The sequence below is a fragment of the Haliotis rufescens genome, unplaced genomic scaffold (assembly GCF_023055435.1).
Source record: "Haliotis rufescens isolate VD_foot unplaced genomic scaffold, xgHalRufe1.0.p SCAF_1, whole genome shotgun sequence".
In the NCBI taxonomy this organism is placed as follows: Eukaryota; Metazoa; Mollusca; class Gastropoda; order Lepetellida; family Haliotidae; genus Haliotis; species Haliotis rufescens.
Window position 1 is genome coordinate 31012649 of NW_025963779.1, and position 22828 is coordinate 31035476.

Here is a 22828-nt window from a genome sequence, read left to right on the forward strand (position 1 = left end):
CACCGTGGTATGACTGCGGCGTACAATAACATTCACCCACTCACCACATGGTAAAGGTCATTGAGTCTACCCAAGTTGCTCAGCTGTGACCCATCTTTCATGAGGTGAAAAGTCCGTTTACACGTATGATTTCAATGCGGGCATCGAGGCGGAACTCCCCGTTCCAGGTATTAATTCATTGCTATTTTTAGAAACAACGCAGGCCTGTGACACGATTTAAACCGGCAGTGTTCATCACTAGCTCGCTAGCCTTGAGTCAGTCCTTGTTCATGAGATAAATCGCAGTACCACGGAAGACATTGTTGTGGAAAATGATGTGCTCTAAACATTTGTAATATAATTAGCAGTCCCATAAATGAGATGAGACGCAATAGGACGATGCGCGCGTCGCTCCCTAACGTGTGACCTATATGTAGACACAGGTATGCTTACCAAACGGATCTTGCGAAACATGAAAGCCCTGTGTATATTCACAGTTTGACAGTGGAGTAAGCAGACACGAATATGGCGCATCGGATTTCAATATTTCTGTCCATCTTCATGACAGGTAACGTTCACGATTTACTCAATCAGGCCCGTAGGAACAGTGGGAGGGGGGGCTTTTGTCGTTTGTGTTAGTATTTCATATGAACTATACCATGTATACTCTGCTTTTCAATGAACGTATAAATGAGATTCTTGTGGCGGTTTGGGACAGATTGGCCGTCGCCTTCATCTCCACCTCACCCGCCACACAGAGAGAGAGAGAGAGAGAGAGAGAGAGAGAGAGAGAGAGAGAGAGAGAGAGAGAGAGAGTACGGATAATGACACGTTGAAATGTTGATTTTGGCGATACATAATTGGCCATGGCCATCCATTACAACATTGTTACTGATCGTTCAGGTGTGACGGTGTGCAGTGAATATGCTACCCGTAAAATATACCATACATCACATTGTGCATATTGTTGAGGTTGGTTTTATTTGTGTTTAACGTAATGTTTTGGAAGCGGGAAAATCCACAAAGTAAATACATGTTACCGGACATAATATAATTTACAATAAAAATTTCATCAGTGTAGGAATACAGAGCACATAGCCTGATTGAAACTGTTCAATGATGCACTTTAGAAATTGGGTTGGGGATGTTAACACAGTTAAGACATGTTTAGATCTAAACATGATTAGGAGAATATGTTTCACTCCTCAACGGAAAACACATTTGGTGTGCTCTATCTAAACGCATTTAGGTCTAAACACATGACATGAGCTGTTGTCTCACAGCCTAAACACCGACTGAACACAACATCCCCATGCTCTAAAGATGTTTATAATTTCAACATGTTAAAACATATTTAGATTTTAAACATTTTTCAACATGCTTCGAATTTAAACACGTTTCAGTGAAGTGCATATCATTAGGCAATATGTCAAATATAGAAAAGATGTATATTCAAAATAAAAATTAGATATGCAAATCACATTCACAGGCACTTGCATAACCCATATACCACCAGGATTGGTACAATAATTACATAATAATGTAGACTCGGTTAATGGTGACAAGGAATTAAAACACTTGTGACAGCAGTCTACGTATTAGTTGTGGTATCTTCAGTTGCCGTATACGGTGTCATATTAGGTTAGCAGAAAAATATTTTATGCTAACCTAATATGACACCGTATACGGCAACTAAAGACACCATTACGAATTTATTATGCCGAAAAGTTTACACTCTCTGACATCCATATCGCATATTTTGCCTTTTATCAGAGATTTCCTCATCGGTGCTACCAGCAAAACGTTTGACAGCCATTGCTGATGTCAAGGGGAGACCACTCTTCAAACCTTAGAGGCCAAACCTTGTTGAAAATTTTACCTATAATCTTTATCAATAAAGTCACGAACGTGATCTAAAAAGAACAGATTAATATCCTTGCACAATTAATGGTAGTAAAACACCAAACAGTGTCAAAAAACGAAATTCGGTACCAGCATTTCCATGTGAAATATGTGAGGTGGGTGTTGGAAAATCCAAGATGGCTGTCACTAACGGTATATTAGGTCTGTATCAACCATCTTGGATTTTTACTGCCGGTATACGTCAAGCAGCAGCACTTGCACGAGTTTTAACGCATCCAGTAAATGCACTATCATTGGATTTTCTGGTCCATCTATCATTTGCATTGACCCCCTAGTTTGTCTGCAGGTCGCTGTTGCATGGTAGGAGTTCTGCTGTGCGGCGTCAGGCAATAAATACTTATATTTGTACTTTTTTATGCAAATTGTGTGAACGACGGGTGTAATCGATATGGTAGAACATGCTTTACCTGTTCCCCAACACCTTGTGTCATCACTGCTTTCAGTGGTCCATTTATACAATTTTCGCAGCTATTTTTCCCTTTTGGCCAAATTGAATCTGTTTCGGCTGAAAATCAAGACTGTTTTTTTTCTTGCGTTGATGTTATATATTTATCATATTTTAAAGTTCGCTCTGATGTTGTTGAATATTGTCCACTACTGAGCGAAACAACTTCCATGCACTCATAACTGCAGCAGAATGTTGGATTAAGATGATAATTGTAAGAAAACACTCTTGTTTCAGTTCATGGAGATACTATCCGCCTGACAGCAACATCAACGAAACAGTCATACATTTTTTATGCGGCTCCCACTGACAGGTAAAAAGTTTGAACTTGTATTGTTAAGCTGTAACGTAAACGTAAAATGACAACATTTTCGAACAGAATATTTTCTACGTAACATAAATGCAAACATGGGCGGGATGAGCCCTTTCAGCACGGAGTCATGGTGGGTATTGGGGCAGATTGAAATCATGGCAGTTCCTTTTTTATTAGTTGGTTTGTGGATATTTTCAATAGCGGTGATAAGTGTTTAAAATGAAAATATAAATAAAATGGGGACCTTTAATCATTTGTTAGTTTTTCAAACATGTGGAGACGCTCGGAATTCGGAACAATACCGCACACTGGTTGGAGGACTGGTGAATCTTTCAACTGTTCAAAAGTATTTGTGCGAACATTGACGTCACTGAGAATGAACAACTTGCCAGGTTCACAAATATGTTTATGAGGAACGGTGTTTATAAAAAAAGTCTTTAAACTGGAATTCGGGTTTTCCCAATTTCTGGTTTTATTTGTGGGCGGATCCGTAAACCGGTATATTCTGTGTCCTTATATGTAATGTGTGAGTTGTATCAATGATAAACTTGTAGGTTTAACGCCACTACATATGGTCGGGCCGTGCTCGAGGGTTTCGCCTTCAATTGGTGTCACCTTGGAGAACAGGTGACTGGGTGGAATTCATGCCTATTAGCTATAGGATTGGTATGTTTTTGTATGTTTCAGCATTTATATTTTTATATTGACAGGATCATCATCACAGCCGCAAAGACAGAGCAACTTGTCAGATTGGGAATAAAATCTACGTATAACCTAAGTGACGAGGATTGTGCAACCAGTGCCGTTAATGTTACATCAGGAGGTAAGCTGTTGAAAGATTGACAGATTAAAATATGAATACATAAAGGAATGGACAGATGAACGAATAAATGCTAAAAAATGAAAGGGATCTTCTTTAATGATGTATATAGGTTATAGGCATTATTGGTGGAATCCATGTCACGCTATGTTATAACGTTTGAACCATAAACATTGACACATCAGAAGAGCAAACAAAAGCTGAAAGACTTCTCACGGTTTATGTTTCGTGGGACGAAAGTCCTATTCTATCGTCTCCATTCTGGGCCATGTGGAATGATGCAGACAGCTCTATATATTAGAAGGGGGCACGGGTGGCCCAGTCGTCTAAGGCGCCGCGATTCGCTGTGCAGAGTTGCGTCCCTTGGGCACGCCAGAAACCTATGATTGTGGGTTCGAATCCCGGTTCGCCCCGATTATGTTTCTAGGTTTGTCAGCACCATACCCGTGCTCGTGGGTTTCACCGAAGTGGTAAACGTCTTAGAGCTGCATCACTTCGGGCTTTCCTCCCACATTAAGCTGACACGCCGCGATATAACTGGAATAGTGTTAAAAGCGGCGTTAAACCCAACTCACTCACTCACTCACTATATATTAGAAGTTGAGGAAAGATATAGTGATGAATGTTCTGTTGTTTGAAACGAAATGATTTGATTGGTTGTTAATTTGTGTTAAGTAACGACCTGCATGCTATGGGTATCTCGATGTCGGACCGTTTCTTTGTCTCAGAGGCCGGCCTGTATGTGGGTTCCTACTGTGGCAAACAGACCCCAGACTGGTTTTACGCTTCACACAACACTGCGACCATCGTGTTCAGATCACCAAGGGTTGCTGCAGGTCTCGGGAGAATCAACGTCACTTACCACATACAGAGTGGTACGTTAACTCTATGTCTCATCTTTTCTTTGAAAAGACCTAACTACAGAATTTGAGAAGAGTGAGTCTGGTTTAACGCCTCTTTTAGCAATATTACAGCAATATCACGGCGTTGGGTGGACAAAGAAATGGGATTCACACAGTGTACCCATGTGGGAAATCGAACCCGGGCGTTCGGCGTGACGAGCTAACGCTTTAACCACTAGGCTACCCCACCACCCAAGAACTTCAGAGCATACCGTTCCTTGCACATTTTAGGACATCGGTTATAGTTAAAACCAGGGTAAAGATTGAATGGATGGTTTAGATTTAAGAATGTATGTGTCTTAGTATACTTCCTGAAAGAGGGAGTGAGTGTTAGACAGTTTTATCACTGCGTGTCAGCGTGTACCGGGCTAAAACGGAGACTTGTCTGAAGGGTACCTGTATTATCATGGCGAAAACGACACTAATTGGCTGAGCTGGAACTAGATGTCGTTGGCTGTGTTGTCGAAAATAAAACCTGACACCTGAATTAGTTAATATTCAATTTAGGTGTGCGGTACAGATACTTTATTATATATAATAGAAATATATTAAGTTAATTTAGAAATGCACACTTGACTATGACTCCAGATGAGACAAACATACTTATTGCTTACTTTGTAGTCATTCAAAATAGAACAACAATAGCACGAAGATACGGTACCGTTTGCGTCAATTCTGGGTGCGTTTTCTTCAACCTGGTGCTGTTTAAGTTTGGTTTCGTTTTGAAGTGGTGCCGTTTCGTCTATAATTATAATATGTAGGCGTTATGTGGTAGGTAAGCCCAAAGTGGCCCAGGTTGTGAGTGAGTGAGTGAGTGGGTGGGTGAGTGAGTGAGTGAGTGAGTGAGTGAGTGAGTGAGTGAGTGAGTGAGTAAGGGAGTGAGTGAGTGAGTGAGCGTGTTTTTTGGTTTGATTTGCCGCTGTGATAGGACGTAAATCCGAAGTGATGCCGGTAAAACTTTGGTGAAATCAAGGAACACCGGTATGGCTCTGACAAACCTTGAACCGTAATCAGGGTGAATATGGGATTCGATCCCACGATCATTAGTTTCTGGCACGCCTAAGGGAGGCAACACTGCACAGAGAATTGCGGCGCATTAACGATTGGACCACCCCAGACCCAGGTTATAGACAATTTTGTACATTACCCAGTACTGTTGTCAAACAAACGAGCGTGGTGGTAGAGCTTACATACACGGCTAATGTACGTACCTCTGACATCGAACTGCGGCGACCTTGGGTGTGGCTCCACCCGCACCCCGTTATTTTGCCGACGGCGGAGGACGTTATAAGATCAATAGTACAAATACTGTATAAGACACAGAAGAAGGATATTGAATTATGTTTCAGCGTATATATGTGGCGGAGCGATGTCTGCATATCATCGTCCCCGGTTTATCAGGTCCCCCCAATACCCACTAAGAGGAACACCATTCAGGTGAGTGTATAGTTGTTTGAACCAGACAATATTAAACTTAAATTTCACATATATTGTTTACATAGCGATTGATCAATATATAGACTTAAACAAAAAATTGATGGTGGCATGTGGTCCCGTGTGCACTTGTTTGTAAATTTAGTTGTATACTCCCCAGGGAGATGAGAAAAATAATTCAAATTTAAGTGCACGACCGGCACGATCCACTGACCGGGCAAAAAGGTAGAGCTTTGAGCACGCTCCAAAGAATTGATTTGGCGTATTTGTCTACCTGTCACTTATTTGACGCCTTTTGGAAGTGAGTGAGCGAGTGAGTATGGTTTTACAACGTTTCTAGCAATATTCCAGCAATATCACGGCAGGGGACACCAGAAATGGGCTTCACACATTGTACCCATGCCGGGAATCGAACCCGGGTCTTCGGCGTGACGAGCGAACGCTTTAACCACTAGGCTACCCGACCTCTCCTACGCCTTTTAGAAGCAATAGGAGAGATATGTCATCTAGTGATTAGAGATGGCAGAATATCAAGATAATGTTACATTCCATTCTATGATTCAACAGGGTTCAGAGTTGTATATGGGCGATAGCAGGATTGAACAATGAACGTGTGAGCATCACTGTGAAATCGGCAACTTTTTCAACAATCGACTGCAGTACCTTCAACGTCACCATATTCGATGGTAGGTATTAGAATCATGTCCACAGACAATACGTTAACACTCACATTGAGCATACTTCACCCAGCAGTGTATATATATGGTGCCGACAAGACAAGGATCACAAAGGGGGAAATCTGGGATTCGAACTCAAACTAAGCGGATCCTGGCACGACTATAAGGCCGTACGCTGCACAAGAAACTGTGGATATACATGTGTATGTTCTATAAGGTTAATCAGTGAGACAGCGTCCTCGGAATTCCAAACAGGCTAACGCATTGTTCTACCTCACTCAGAGTCCTTTCGTGTCACTGCCAAACTCTACCCCATTCCGATAATTAATACATTAGTGTGTGAGTACTAGTATATATCACTGCAGGGTATCCACGTGAAGACTCGAACCAGGGTAATTGTGTGACCAGCGAACGCTTTAACCACTAAGCTACCAACAAACCCTATTAAAACAAAGTTTGTATTCTGAATTAAAAGCCATTCCCACAAAAACAAGTGTTCATCATACGTGGAATAGCCACACATGATAGAGGGGGCGGTCGGGTAGCCTAGTGGTTAAAGAATTCGCTCGTCACGCCAAGACCGCCACCGTGATCTAGTGGTAGAGCGTCCAACCGAAGAGCGGAAGGTCGGGGATTCGATCAACGGCCGCGCGCTACTAATAATAAAGCGACGAACCCCATTCCATTTCCAATAGAATCTTTTGCAGAAAGCAGAGTCGATTGTACGATACCCACCTTATGAGCATGTGTTTGTGAAGACGTTTAAACATGGTACTTGTTGTTCCCCTGCCTGGCGCTCAACATTAAGGGGCTAAAACAAGGACTGGTGGCTCGTAGTCAGTATACTGTGTCTGAGAGGGGTATTCAAACTGCGACATAGTATCTCAGTGGGCTAACACTATAAAATTGGCATTAGTCTGAGCTAGTCACACACACAGACGCTTGCACGCACGCATGCACGTCGCTGTATACGTTCAGTAATTTTGAACGCGACGTTAAACACTATTTCACCTCACCCCACCTCGTCACGCCGAAGGCCCGGGTTCGATTCTTCACATTGGTACACTGTTTGAAGCCGATGTCTGGTGTCCTGATATTGCTAGAATGTTGTAGAACGCGTATAACCATAGTCACTCACTAACATGATTCAGAGATAACTCTCTGCGCCTCAGCATCTCCGCCCACATCCATCCCATCCCGAGAGATAAGCCAATGTACACCACAAACTCTCGTAATAATATTCTCCCTTGTTTTGTACGTTAAGGTGAAATAACTTCTGACACACGCACGTTAGGAACATGGTGTGGGGGTGCTGGCAAAACATTCTTCAGCTACTGGAGGTTCCTTTACATAATCGCCGCCGGGCAACGACACCTGCCTGCAGGCTTCGAGATTGAATACACAGCAATACCCGGTAAAGTATTAAAATGATAGTTAGATGGGTGAGTGAGTGAGTGTTGTTTTATAACGTCAACTATATGTCATCTATCATTGTGTCTGATTTGGGTCAGTCAAATGAATGTGGTCGATAGCATGAGCAAGTATAACACCCATCCAAATATTAGTCGATTTCATTTCAAATCAAGAGTAACTGACAACTATTTGACCCGAAACCGTATGGAGGGATTAGTAAAGATATTTATATGTCATGTTGTCATTACCTTCCGTTGTGTTCGTGATAAGTCCATTTACCTTACATCCCTGGTATTGAAACACTCAATATAGTCAGTTGGTAAACAAATTTAGTCAACGTCAGCGTTCAGAATAGCGAAGTGGTTAATATTGTATTAAGGCAGTTCTAATAATATTACATCCGTATCACGTCGAGAAGGCACCAAAAGTGGACTTCACACACACCCATGTGGGACTTGCACCCGTTCGGAACAGTCAGCCCATACAACAAGCTGCTCATACGCACATTGCTATTTGTTGGTTCCTAAAACAAATCACAAATGAGTCAAGTCATTATCAACACTTGACATATCACATTCTTGATGTGTGAGTGAGTGATTTCGTTTCAACGCTGGAATAGTACTTCGGTTATATCAAGGCGTGCCAGTTTAATGTTGGAGGAAAGCCCAATGTGACGCATGCGCAGGTCATAGACGTTTCCAAATTTGGTTATCCCAAAAGCAGATCATGATAGATACTGGTGAATAACAGGAACGAATCTAACGGGATCCTGGTCCGTCTTAAAGGCGCAACAATGTTTTGCTGGATAAACATTTGAACTTGAAAATGTAGTGACAGTTCCGCAAATAGTCTCTTATACTGTAAAATAAACTTGCTGATAAACTTTTTGAGGGTTTCTGTAATGGTGAAATGGAATACGCAAACACGAGGTTTCTAATTTTCATTTGTGTTTCAGATCCCCAAAGACCAATTGTCAACATCTCATTGGAACAAAAGGCAACACCGGAAGTCATCATGTCTCCAGGGCCCCTGAAGATCTATTCTGAGTAAGTAAACTTTAGTGTCGGTAAAACCCTCTGTTGCGTAGCTAAATGACCAAATGTGATGCTATTAATGTAGCATTTATATCAACATGTCGTGCAAGAGACGCCAAGTAATTAAGCTATTAAAGTAAAACAGGTTTCACACTAACCCAGCCAGTCTGATGGACGAACGCATTGTCCTTTTTCGCGTTACGTGAACAAATATATTTATAGCTCTTGTTTCCCATATTGTGCTATATTTGGTATCTTTCTATTGCATACATGTAATTGTTTCTCATGTTTCCTATTGCACGCCCATATTTGTACCGTATCTTTTGCATTAAGTACATATATGTGCACCACATCTTTGTCATTACGCATATTTGTGCCGCATGTTTTCTATTCAATGCGTATATTTGTACCGTATCTTTCCCATTGCATGCACGTATTTGAGTAGAAGTGAGTGAGTTAAAGTTTAACGTCGCATCAGTATTGTTCCAGTCATTTGGCGACATGAACGTGAAATAAAATTAAAATGAATGTTGCCAATACAGCCAAGTTATATCTCAAAGCAAACTTTTAAATATAATTTAGGATAGCAGTACAACTGAATGAGTGAGTGAGTATAGTTTAGTTTAGTTTAGATAATATTGCATCAATATCAAGATTGCAGTTGAATCTCTTTTACAGGTTTGAGGAACTTCGATGGCTAGGCCATTCTCAGCAGCGGGTGGTGGTTAATATTACTGTTCTGAATGCAAGTATGGAACATACTCAGGACTGCGATACTGACAGCATACGGATACATCTAGGTGAATGTCGCGTATAGGCGAATCTCCATGTCAAAGTCCTTGAAACATCTTACATCCATTGAATAGATCAGGGGGTTGTTTAATATCATTGTGGCGATCGATGAGTGAGTGAGTTGAGTTTAACGCCGCTTTAAAAAAGTATTCCAGTTACATCGCGGCGTGTCAGCTTAATGTGGGAAGAAAGCCCGAAGTGATGCAGGTCTCTGACGTTTACCACTTCGGTGAAACTCACGAGCACGGGTATGGTGCTGACAAACCTAGAAACATAATCGGAGCGAACCGGGATTCGAACCCACAATCATAGGTTTCTGGCGTGCCCAAGGGACGCAACTCTGCACAGCGAATCGCGGCGCATTAGACGACTGGGCCGCCCGTGCCCCCTTTTGGCGATCGGGAGTTTGCTGTAACTATAAGTAACATCTTAAATAATTTATCGCATTAATTGAGTTGAGTTTGGGGTTATTGACTGTACAATGCATGTCAATTCTAAAGGCACACGAAGCCAAGGGTCACATTAATGTCGAGATAAATGTTCAACATGAACGTGCACGGCGCATACTTACAGTGGACTACTGAAGTCTTATATTTTAACAATATGTTAAAATTATTTTTTCAATTTGTAGCTTTTAGAGATTGATCTTTTTTAATAATTATATTCATATTGACTTACATTTGATTTGATTGTGGTTGATAAATGTTTTGATATTTTTTTATTTGTAGATTCTAATCCTGCGCAAGCTGCGATTGGGTTGGGGTGGTGTGGAGGAGACCTTCCAAGCTATGAGGTCTTCACGTCTCGACTGATGGTTGTATTCAGAGCCTACCCCAGCACTGAAACACACAAAGGGTTCTCCCTTCAATACAGCATCCTCGATAGTGAGTGTCTGTTGTAGTTCAGACCATAACTCGTTTTCGCCTATCCCCTATCGCTCTGCCCTCTACTTCCGCCCATGTTGAGGGGCGGTGGGGTAGCCTAGTGGTTAAAGCGTTCGCTCTTCACGCCGAAGGCCCGGGCTCGATTCCATACATGGGGACAACCTTGTTGACCTAGATCTTATGCCGTTTGCTTTGGAAATCGTGTGAGAACAATTACTCCATTTATTTCTCAGAAAGTTCCTTAACTAGAGTTTAATATTTCAATAAAGGCATGGTTTCATAGTTTATATACCAGATATGTTGTTGCAGCGCCTACTTGTGGAGGTAATCTCACGGCAACGGAAAGTGTTCAACATTTGATGACTCCGAATTATCCCGGGCCATACCAGGGGTAAGTTTTTTTTAAAGATACAAAACAAAGTGCAATACTTATCCTTTATATCGGCCACGATCATGAGACACAGGTGGCACAGTGGTCTAAGATACCGTAATTCCATTCATTGCAATGCTAGAAACCTCTAATTCGAATACGCATCCAACACGACCTGATTATGATCCTCAGACTATCTGACCCTTACCCAAGCTTGGTTGTTTTACCAAAGTTTAAAAGCTGACCAGCGTTGATATAATTAATATAAAAGCACATTTGGCCCACTGTTTCTTCGTTTCGTCTGAAGCCATCTTCATGTTTAATTGTAATCGTATTTATTACGAACTGATGCATTGTGTTTTCAGTATTTTGTATATCGGATGCAGATGAAACCGTTTTTGTAGGCGATTGTGTGTACTCGACCATGATACCAATGTTTCATTGTGTTCACTGTTGGATTGGCTTGGGAAGTAAACACGAACACATACAACACCATGGCTAACAGCTCTTGGTCTATTGCATTTAGTGATGCTTAGATGTAGATTGCACCGTCATCGAGTTGGAGTAAATAAAAATCTACTTCGAAGACACGATGAATGCAATACACCAGAATTTGTTACCCATAAAGCTGCACGTTTTCTTACTTCATTGCGTTGTGTGTTACAAGACATCAGAAGTGCCAGTGGCTGATTCGCACCACAGATCCTATGAAGATGGTGAAGCTCACCTTCACAACTACTGTTCTCATTTCAAACTGCATCTCGGAGAGTGTCCGAATGTATGATGGTAAGTTTCCGTATGATAGTCATTTAGAATTTGTGACAAGCTGGTATAAATATTTCAACTTGAGTACTGTTGCAAACCCAACACCGGAATCAATGTCTGGCAAACAAATACCCCTTTCATTACTTCTCCATTAAACTAGGTAAATGCCTCAAGGCATTATCGAAAGTACCGAAGCTTTTTTCTCTCACGATAAATATATTACATAACCATTGTAATCATGACATATGACTGGGGTTTGGTAAACTTTATCGTCTTGTCGTTTCTAAGATATACACTAACAACATATAGCTTTGTTGAACAGAATATTATTGGTATATTTTCAGGAACCAATGAACAAGCGCGTGAAATTGGATATCGATGCCGTTACAACAGGCAGAATGATAATACCTACAGAAGCGAATCACGCTTTATGTTGATTGTGTTCACATCAATCATTGACAATAAAGACAGGTCGGGTTTCAAGGCAAGCTATGTCGAAGGTATGTCTACGTGTATGTAGTGTTTCCGACGACTGTATTGCAATTAAACATTTTCATTGAAGATAGATTGCTTACTCTCCCACGACACGTATCTGCGTGAAGTGATGGCAAACTCTCCATAGTTGGTCGCCTACGCTTGAAAACGTCGATGTCCTCTTACCTCCTGTATCAAGTTTACATGCTTTGATGGAATTGTGAATACAGAGTGGAGATACTCGGACTTGCTCAGTCTCTGTTGCTCTCTTTGTTTTGTTGACAAGTCTTGCTGATACATTTCAGAATCATGTGGATATGCCCTAGATGCGGTTCGTGGCAAACGTATTGTGTTGAATTCTCCAGGGTACCCTGGCAACTACTCAAGGTAAGTTGCTGCGAACGTTTATTAAAATACTTATTTGATCACATTTGGTCCAGACTGGTAAACATCAGTTGTGATCAGGTCTTTATAAATAGAACATTATCTGGACCTACTGGAAGTTTTATTAAAACATGACATTGTTTGACTTCTCCTTTCTCAGACAAATAGTGTCAGTTTTGAAGCAGGGACCGACAAGACAACCCGTCACAAACAGAAATCCTAGCACACCCCAAACCCCACTCCCCTCCTCTCCTCCCACAAAAATACTTAATGTCCCTGAAAAGTGTGGTAGCACAATTGGTGGAACCAATTGTGTGGGGAGACATCACTGCACATCACAGGACCCCTCTAGTGTTTACAGATGGTAATATGACAAGTGTTTGGTACCATAATGAAGTTGTCCGTCCTCAAATCCCCCGTTACTTCAGACCCATGGATGTCACATAACTTTACAGTTATGCTCTCACGTTGCATGTCTTGGTACAAGGACAACAGAACACCCCCACACTCAAATGATCGAAAGCAGGGATCAAGGAATTAAGTTTTCTCTTAAGCTTTTCATGTGGGATAGTGTTGTACAAAGTTAAAAAATCAAATGTTTTGACAGAATTGAACCTGGTCCTTTTTCTTAGCTTGTCAAAAGTCAAGCAAATCCTTTTAGCTTTTGAGAATCCACATGGTATTATATCCGCTTGACTTTGAATATTCACTTTCTTTGAATATGAAGAAAGTCCTTTCTTGATTGTATTATGTGTTTTGTATTGTATGATTATGGTTAATCTTTGAGCCAGGTATATGGCGGTACATTTGCTTGACCCAAAAATATATCTCTCTTTGTACGGCTTTGTATGGAGCTTTGGAATCCAGTTCAAAAGAGGAATTGGCATGTCTCCTGGTTCTTGCGTCAAGTCAAAAAGTTGATTGTTCTAATGCATGGTTTTGGTAGATTTCTTCCTCAGTTACCATACTGGCCTTATATGTGCCATTAATTGATATGTCACGTATACCAAGATCTTTGATCAAACAATTAATGTAACGATGTTTACATATCATGGTTATGTCATTTGTGGCCTTGTCAGTGAGAAGTCTCCAAACTTTTCATGTAAGGCAGCTAGTCTTTGGGTGGTAACTGGCTGGGACAGAATGGGTTTATTCCCATTCTGTACCAACTGTTTCAGGTTGTGCATTCTATCAGTGACAACATCACGTACGTCGCTATATAAATGTACTAATCCCGAACGACACGTTAATCCCATTTCACCCCATGTCTAAAACAATTCTGTTTCAGTGGTGGAAATTGTACGTGGACGATTGCTGGCAAAGCCGTGGCATTACGGTTTATTGACATGAACATACCATGTTCAGGAGATTCCATTACGTTCTCTGACAGTAAGATATGTTTTATTAAATTTTTGTATCCACTTTACGTACTAGACTATGAATACTTTATATCCCATTTGTTTTTATTGAAGTGAAATGTACTAGAGAAGTTTACATGTGTTTGTGGCGGGTCCAACAATTGTCAGGATACACACACCTTATTTCAATAAGGAAACCTCCCAATATGACCTATAGTACTGAGGTGGGCCGGGTGTAAGGAAAACAGACAGACATGGATTGTGATAGTCAGGTTAACTGGTGAAATTTATGTTACATAAGGAATCCTCCCAATATGACCTATGGTACTGAGGTTGGCCGGGTGTTAGGGAAACAGACAGACATGGAATGCGATAGTCAGGTTAACTGGTGACATTTATTGACCTAAGGAATCCTCCCAATATGACCTATAGTACTGAGGTGGGCCGGGCGTTAGGGAAACAGACAGATTGGATTGTGATAGTCAGGTTAACTGGTGAAATTTATGTTACATAAGGAATCCTCCCAATATGACCTATAGTACTGAGGTGGGCCGGGCGTTAGGGAAACAGACAGACATGGATTGTGATAGTCAGGTGAACTGGTGACATTTATGTTACATAAGGAATCCTCCCAATATGACCTATAGTACTGAGGTGGGCCGGGTGTAAGGAAAACAGACAGACATGGATTATGATGGTCAGGTGAACTAGTGAAATATATTATATTTCAATAAGGATTCCTCTCAGTAAGTCCTCTGGTAATGAGGTGGGGTCAGATGCTTCGGAAACAGACAAAAAATGTTTTGTAATTTGATGGTCAGGTTAACTAATGAAACTATTTTTCCAATATGGATTCCTCCCAATGTGACCTAGGAGACTGAGGTAAGCTGTGTTAAATATAGACACATGTACCTCGCAATATATACATCTAGAAAATTTAAAAAATCAATGGCTGTTAAAAAATGTATTCTCTATCTATAGCCTGATGAAAGATGTTTGATTTTGTTTACTCGTATTAACATACAAAAACATTCTTGTGGCTATTTCTTCCTCTACTTCTTTGTATCAAACGATACGACCAACTCTTAGCGGCCATCTAAAGGATCATACGGTGTCTTCATACAAACTAAACAGCAGGTGATATCTTAGACATTTGCCCAAATGAGGTAAACGTTATTTGCAGATATTTGATAAAGATACATAGTAGTTTTGTATGTGTGATAACATAGAAGAATTGACGTCTAACGATTTTCCAGGTGTACATGAATGTATGGTGGTCTGCGCTGCATCTATGACCACGATAGGTACACGGGTCATTTTTCATTACCATGTAAAAGGGTTTTATATGTGTCTCAAAACATGATATTAGGAGAACAGCACTGATGTAAGCGATGATGAGGATTCATACTTCTGTCTCTGTTTCAGGGGGTTCTACGGAATTAAAAAGAAAGTGGGAGATTTGTGGAAACAAGGCACACAACTACATCACAATAGGAAACTCCATGTCTATCAACTTTGTAACGACGACAGGAAGAGGAGCGGGATTTAAACTCACCTACGAAAGGCTTACATCAAGTAAGTTATGACAACACTGCCCCACCAACATCACTACTAGGGGTAGTGGTAATGGGGGGTGGGGGGTTGGACCCGTCGTCTAAGACGTCGATATTCGCTATGCAGATTTGCTTTATGCCAGAAACCTAAGATTGTTGTATGAATAAAAGATTCGCTCTGATTTGTCAGCATCATACCGGATCTCATGTGTTGTGATCAATAAGACCGTACCATGATCTGAATTACTTTTGTCTTTGAATATAAATGAAAACGTTAACATTGTGTTACATGTGCAGTGTATGGATGTGCTGGCGACGTCAGACAAGTAGCGGTGACTTCACACAAAAGCACCATACGAAGTGTTGGATATCCAACTGGCTATTTCGAGTGAGAACATTTCCCTGTTTTCCCTGAGTGAGCAAATGTTGTTTTACGGCACCAATAGACAGTCGCGGCCTAGTTTTGCGCGTATAAACAAGCAAATCGGCAAACCAATGGTTGAAGGCATGAGCACCACCCTCGGGGTATGGTTACAATATAAGTCTCAATCTAAATTCGGAATCTAAATTATAAAAGGCGTCTGTTAATTAGTGTCAGGAACCACTGGATGTGGCTATACGGATTCCTTGAAATGCTCATGATTATGATCCTCGGCTTGTGAGTGTACTACATCTTCTGGTCACTACAAAAGGTTTTTAAATGTGTAAGGGTATTCTATTGACTGCGCATGGGATTGAAATCAGTGTGATTGTCATACAAGATGTGTGTTAATTGTTTTCTCTGTTATTTCTTACACTGCAAATCGCTCTTTTTCTTCCAGTGATCTTCACTGCAGGTGGCATTTCAAGACAAGATATGGCGGAATTGAAATTAATTTCACCATTGCTGACATCAATACAGACGGTTCAACCTGTACGGATGCAATACGGGTCTACGATGGTATGAACTGCAGTTGTGTTTAGACAAAAGGTTCTTTCACCTGCCGCTACGAAGGGACCTAATGGAGCGACCATTAAATATTTTACGTGCGTGCGTGTTAGTGAGGGTAGTGTAGTGGGTGGGTTAGGTGGGATTTCGTGTACTTGATGAACTGTTCCCGAATATGCTGGATCAGAATGTTTACGGACAAAATAAATACCGATACAAAAGGACAAAACAAGTCAGGATGTTCGCGGTAAACTAATAATTTTTGGTCAGAAAGAATTGCTTGGCATTCTTTCAGATAACAAATGGTATTGATTGCGGCACTGACTTGAACATTATTATGTGTCAATCTTAATTCCCAGCCATCTCAATATTTTATGAAAGCAGTCAACCGAACCTGACAACAATGTTGAGATTGTTGTACGTGGTAGGAGAAGTTCTGCGCTGTCATTCGTCACCACTCGCCCATTTCCGTAACCTGCAAGAAGACTCGTCCCCCTATCGACGAAGGTTATGTGCGAAAATACGACAAACCAATCAGAATGCGCGTTTGATCTCAAGTTGTTCATCAAAGAATCCCTCAGAAATATTTTTTATTTTACATATGTCTTGCATCTAAAATATAACCAAGACACAGTTAAATGTGTTCATTCATACTGTATAACTCCGCATGTCCATATGTGCTTTAAATTGCATCTGAAATGTATATAATATATGTGAACCATTACGCAACGAGTTGACAATTGTTTTAGGTATGCCCGTTTGCGCTAAGACGGAACCCGGTCGCAAACATGGACATTAGAGGGGCACGAGTCGCTATTCGGCTTGTCCCGGAATAACACGGGTTGGTCACGAATGCTGCGCTGTTTCGGGCGACAAACACTTACTGTCATAGACAAATTATCTGACTGGCTGGTGCTCCCGGTAGGGCAGGACATGCTTACCCTTTCGTGAACACCTGGTGTTATCACTGATCTTCGGGGATCCATTCATATAAGCTTCACCGCTATTTTGCCATATACACCCAACGGAAAATGTTTCGGCGGATAATTGAGACTGGTTATTCTCTGCGTTGACAGTTTATATTCTAAATCTTTCCTTATGCCAGTAAAATTATTTCAATTGTAGGCTCCAATACCACTGCACGTCTTCTAATGGAGAGGTGCAGTCCAGGAAACTTTTCCTTGAAGAGTACGGGCCGGTCCCTCTATGTGGAGTTCGTCACAGACAGTGTCAACGTTGGGTCTGGATTCGTTATGCGGTGTTCCAGTTTTAAAGTCCAAAGTAGGTATATCGAGAACACAAGCAGCATCCACCTGATGAAGATGCGAACTTCTGTAACGTGTTCTATTCTTCTACACTGTGCCAGGAAACGCTGATGGTGGGCTCGCATCCAATATTCGCCATGATTATGATTCGCCATGATTGTGATTACTTTGACAGCACCATTTTCATGCCCATTTGTTCTACCAAAGAGGATAATGTCACTTTACACCTTCTTCGCACATGTGACACGCCGTAGTATAACTGAAATGAAACGGAGCTAAACACAATTCACTGTAACAATATTTTTTAAAGCACGTGCAGTCGGTCAGTTTATTAAAACATATGTGTCGTGTACGTTTCGTAAGGAATAGATGTGGCATAAACGTAATGAGGAAAACATGTGAATAGGGATGGTATTTCGTTTTGTCAGAGTTGGACCGCCGTCGCACTTAATTGTTTAAACCACAATGTGCTGGGATATCTAAGGGATATTAGGTGTATCTTTTTCACAGAGCCAATGGATATCTTTTTAAATATTGACCGTTCATATCGAGCGTTGAGGTCACCTGCAAGGAAATAGTCTGACATTGTATTTCTCCCTCAAGCATATACAGGATGTCTTCGAGAGGAACCGCTAAGTGAAACTGCCATGTGAGTTGTACGTATCTGAATAAGATAACCGTTACAGTGATGGTTTGCCATTTTCACTGAAGTGCCTTTTCCTGCAGAGATCTGTGTGTCTTTTGCATGTAGTGGGTATATGTTTTGAATACTTATGAATTACTTACTGCAGTAGGTCACGGTGACACAGTGAGAAGCATGATATATTGTTTATTGATTGTTCCATTGAACTCAGTCTAGGGACATCATATTTGCTTATTAGCTGTATAGAAGTGGGGAATGGTCTTAACATTATTGGGGGGCACGGGTGGCCCAGTCGTCTAAGGCGCCGCGATTCGCGCCAGAAACCTATGATTGTGGGTTCGAATCCCGGTTCACCCGGATTATGTTTCTAGGTTTGTCAGCACCATACCCGTGCTCGTGGGTTTCACCGACGTGGTAAACGTCTGAGACCTGCATCACTTCGGGCTTTCCTCCCACATTAAACTCACACGCCGCGATATAACTGGAATACTGTTAAAAGCGGCGTTAAACCCAACTCACTCACTCCCACACACTTAACATTATTGTAACTGATATTGACGGTCGATATCACTTTCGAGGTCATACAGTCAGACGTGCATTCAGATCATGGTAACATAGAGGAAACCTAGTATATACACATTGGTTTTTTGCATTTGGTGGGGGAAAAACAAGGGTTTGAGTGACCTTCATCGAACGACTCGATTTGTAATCTGTCAGGTTGTCCTGTTCCGCTGTGTACTGAACCCGTTTCTTGGTATGGCCTGTTTGTGATTAAGAGCTGGCACTCATGGTTTCATCTTGATATATCAAGCGTTTGGTTGTTGCATTTGAGGGCCAAGGTCGATATTAGCGTAGCAAGAGGCATTGGACTTTCTGTTAAACCAATCGAAGTATAATGAACCAAATCTGGATAAAACTGTCTTATCAAGGTAGCCAGAGCCATGCAACTTTCTTCCTTTAAGTCGTTTTGCATCAGGCATGTATTAGAATTGACACTGAACAGGAAGTGCACATTGCTTATTTATGTCAAAGTAGCTAAATCATGCGACTTCCTGTTTTAAAGTCAACTTTCATTAGACATGTGTTTTCCGAAACCGAAAGTTTGGACATTAAGGAAGGTGTTGTAACTATCTTATCAGGATCGCGAGATGCATTGGACACCTCTGTTGGAAAGTCGCACTGAATGGGATATACAGTGAACCAAACTGTACATGATGCCGAGAATCTGAAGTGCACACACAGTTAGGAACTTCAAATAACTTCTTATTAAGATAGCTAGGGGGTTTCTGATTAAAGTTTGCTGTGCATATAAAGTTGAAATGATGTCATTATTCGGCAAATCCTTTCATAAGAGTGAATTTTAAGTAGCGACTTCAAAATCAGTGGGACCTTACGTGTTTTAATTCATTTGATTTTTCGGACCACACGTTTTGTCATTGGACCATTACGCTATGAGACAATTCCCTTAAGGATGAAGTTGATATATATTTCTACAAACCGAAGGTAATGGCATCAGGCTGGGCATTTATGATGGTAGAATTGATTTCTGATTCGGAAGCATTATGGGTATGATGGTGAAGTGTCTGCTTCTATACATGCAAGTACTTGAAGACATTTTTCAAGTTTGAAAATCAACCCTTCATGTTGCAATGACAACAGTAGCTGGGTCCTACAATGCGACCATTAACGAACAGCGTGGACTCTAACTACTGTCCTTTGACGTTCGACTCACAAATTGTAATGATATCATAATGATAGACATGCTTAGTTTCAGGTTCTAGTTTGTGTTTGATTGTCACCAGAAAAGTCTATAAAACATATGACCTTAAGAACACCTTCAGGGCTGTGGGTTAGCCTTGTGGCTAATGCGTTCGTTTGTCACGCAGAAAACAAAATTGGTACACTTGAGGTACATTAATCCAAAGCGCGCATGCTGTTTCGGACTTTGAAATTCCAGAATGTATTGAAGTTTAGTATGCTTCAAAATGGGATCTTCTGGCCCGCGCACAAAACACATTTAGCTAAATATTAAAACAGAAGAATTGGTAAATCAAACTACATGTAAATACAAAAAGATTGGGAATCAAACTTATGTCATACAAAGGGACTGCCCCGTGAAGCGCAAAATATTTTGATTAGATTCATTAAAATAAAAGCTGAATGATTATTGGGTGTATCGACATATCCATCTTGCACAGAGGTATCAAATCGACAGGCGGTCCATAATGAAGACAAAATTAGGGTAACTGAATAGCTTAAGGGATATGAAATTAACTGATTCCCTAATTGTCACCTTCACGTCGTCTATGTACGTCCACGTTTGTACTTAGCAGTTCATAGTTTCTAATTCATGACTGATAATGTTGTTTTATGCAGAAACCTCACAAACAGATTACAAGACAACATTTATTGCCGTGGGAGGCATCATCGGTCCCGTCATAATCGTCATTGCCTGCTTTGTCGTCTGTTCATCCAAAAGACGTCGCTGTAATTCAAGAAGAACTGTTTTTCAATCACAAGGAATGCACACGCCAGCACCATCAGCAGCAACAGGAACAGCTGTAGATTTACAGGTGTACCCCTTTCCTCCCAGCTTTTCGAACCCCTCTCCCCCCAGCTATTCGGAAATTGGGCCTTTAGAAGCTTGACGGCATGAACGCATTTGATCAACCACCTAGTTGCAGTGAGGTCAAGAATCAAGGTGCGACGAATGTTCACGGAAATATACAAAATACTTCACCAGCTGTATTGGGCGGTACAGGAGAATCTATGCACATGTAGTTAATCAAGACTCTTAGTGAATGACCAATTTATATTCTGGGAAGGAAGTGGGGGCTATTTCGGGGATGGGGTGGGCATTATCAATACGTATTTGTTCCCTAAACTACCGAAAATCCTACTTTTATCTCAGGTGTGGCAGAAAACAACACTTAGTTCACGGAACGTCCTGCACTCATGTCTTCTAAAGTGTCCAGAGACGTTGTTGCTCTCGTGGACATATACTTGTCAATACGATGTGCTTCAAACAAAATAGACATTCCAACATAGATACCTGGACTTCCATGCTCTGAGCGTCTCTGCGGGTCACAGACTCTCTATATATGACAGTTCACGTGGTTTTAAACTCGCGTCTATATTTTATATATGTTTTTCTATGATGTTTTTTTATACTCTGCAAAGCAGTTGTGCTGGAAGAATCATGTTTCATGTGTGTATAGCTGTCACTGAATCAGGTCAATATAAAAGCCACCAGATTTTTTAATCATAGGATAAGATAGTCATGATAAAAGTAATTGTCCATCTGATTTCATACATCTGGAGTCACAAGATTCCAGCATGGTTCATCTTTACAAAACAGAGGTATCTAATGTTCATTATATATTACTCTGTTTAGGTATTAACTACTTGTATCCGCAGACAGACAAAACACCTTTGCAATATGGTTCTGACTGCTCCATTTTTGTGGCATGCTTGCCTGAGACTTTTTGCAAGCGTACCTGTTGTATTGTGAGATATGTTTCTACTTGTAAATAAAATGATATTTCTGTTTCTACACATGTAGATTGTTGGTTATAACTAGCTTATAATTTCAAGCAATGCTGTTTGCAGCTTATGCCTAAGTAAGGTTAGTTAGACATTTTATAGCCATGTTGGTATAGGGCAAAGATACAGCAATGCATATAGCCATGGTATTACGCCAGTAATGTTAACAGCGTATCAGACGTGTCTGTGGATGACAGCGTATCAGACGTGTCTGTGGATGACAGCGTATCAGGAGTGTCTGTGGATGACAGCGTATCAGGAGTGTCTATGGATGACAGCGTATCAGGAGTGTCTGTGGATGACAGCGTATCAGGAGACTGTGGATGTATAGCGTATCAGACGTGTCTGTGGATGACAGCGTATCAGGAGTGTCTGTGGATGTATAGCGTATCAGACGTGTCTGTGGATGACAGCGTATCAGGAGTGTCTGTGGATGTATAGCGTATCAGACGTGTATGTGGATGACAGCGTATCAGGAGCGTCTGTGGATGACAGCGTATCAGACGTGTCTGTGGATGACAGCGTATCAGACGTGTCTGTTGATGACAGCGTATCAGGAGTGTCTGTGGATGTATAGCGTATCAGACGTGTCTGTAGATGACAGCGTATCAGACGTGTCTGTGGATGACAGCGTATCAGGAGCGTCTGTGGATGACAGCGTATCAGACGTGTCTGTGGATGACAGCGTATCAGACGTGTCTGTGGATGTATAGCGTATCAGACGTGTCTGTGGATGACAGCGTATCAGACGTGTCTGTGGATGACAGCGTATCAGGAGTGTCTGTGGATGTATAGCGTATCAGACGTGTCTGTGGATGACAGCGTATCAGGAGACTGTGGATGTATAGCGTATCAGACGTGTCTGTGGATGACAGCGTATCAGGAGTGTCTGTGGATGTATAGCGTATCAGACGTGTCTGTGGATGACA

The 22828-nt window shown here is 41.2% G+C and overlaps 1 protein-coding gene across 2 annotated transcripts; it reads left to right on the forward strand.

The window, feature by feature from the left end:
- The first annotated feature begins 204 nt into the window (after positions 1-204).
- On the forward strand, positions 205-21919 carry LOC124120573 (cubilin-like). Of its 2 annotated transcripts, XM_046483432.2 has the most exons (20): positions 205-547; positions 2585-2660; positions 3371-3483; positions 4209-4355; positions 5732-5819; positions 6384-6502; positions 7758-7907; positions 8862-8952; positions 9619-9740; positions 10461-10616; positions 10926-11007; positions 11654-11772; positions 12096-12251; positions 12531-12612; positions 13898-13998; positions 15393-15542; positions 15818-15908; positions 16342-16460; positions 17574-17729; positions 20733-21919. In XM_046483432.2, exons 1-20 carry the CDS (start codon positions 505-507, stop codon positions 21002-21004), a joined length of 2433 nt encoding a protein of 810 aa, XP_046339388.2. In that variant the 5' UTR covers positions 205-504; the 3' UTR covers positions 21005-21919. The 2 variants fall into 2 exon arrangements, with proteins under 2 accessions (XP_046339388.2, XP_048250654.1); XM_048394697.1 differs by lacking the exon at positions 4209-4355.
- Positions 21920-22828: the final 909 nt, after the last annotated feature.

Excerpts from the sequence above, each read along its gene's own strand:
- LOC124120573 (XM_046483432.2), top strand. The coding sequence starts at position 505 with ATGGCGCATCGGATTTCAATATTTCTGTCCATCTTCATGACAG. Across the intron at positions 13,999-15,392 it reads TTCCATTACGTTCTCTGACA|GGGGTTCTACGGAATTAAAA; the intron begins GTAAGATATGTT and ends TCTCTGTTTCAG. Across the intron at positions 15,543-15,817 it reads CTACGAAAGGCTTACATCAA|TGTATGGATGTGCTGGCGAC; the intron begins GTAAGTTATGAC and ends TTACATGTGCAG.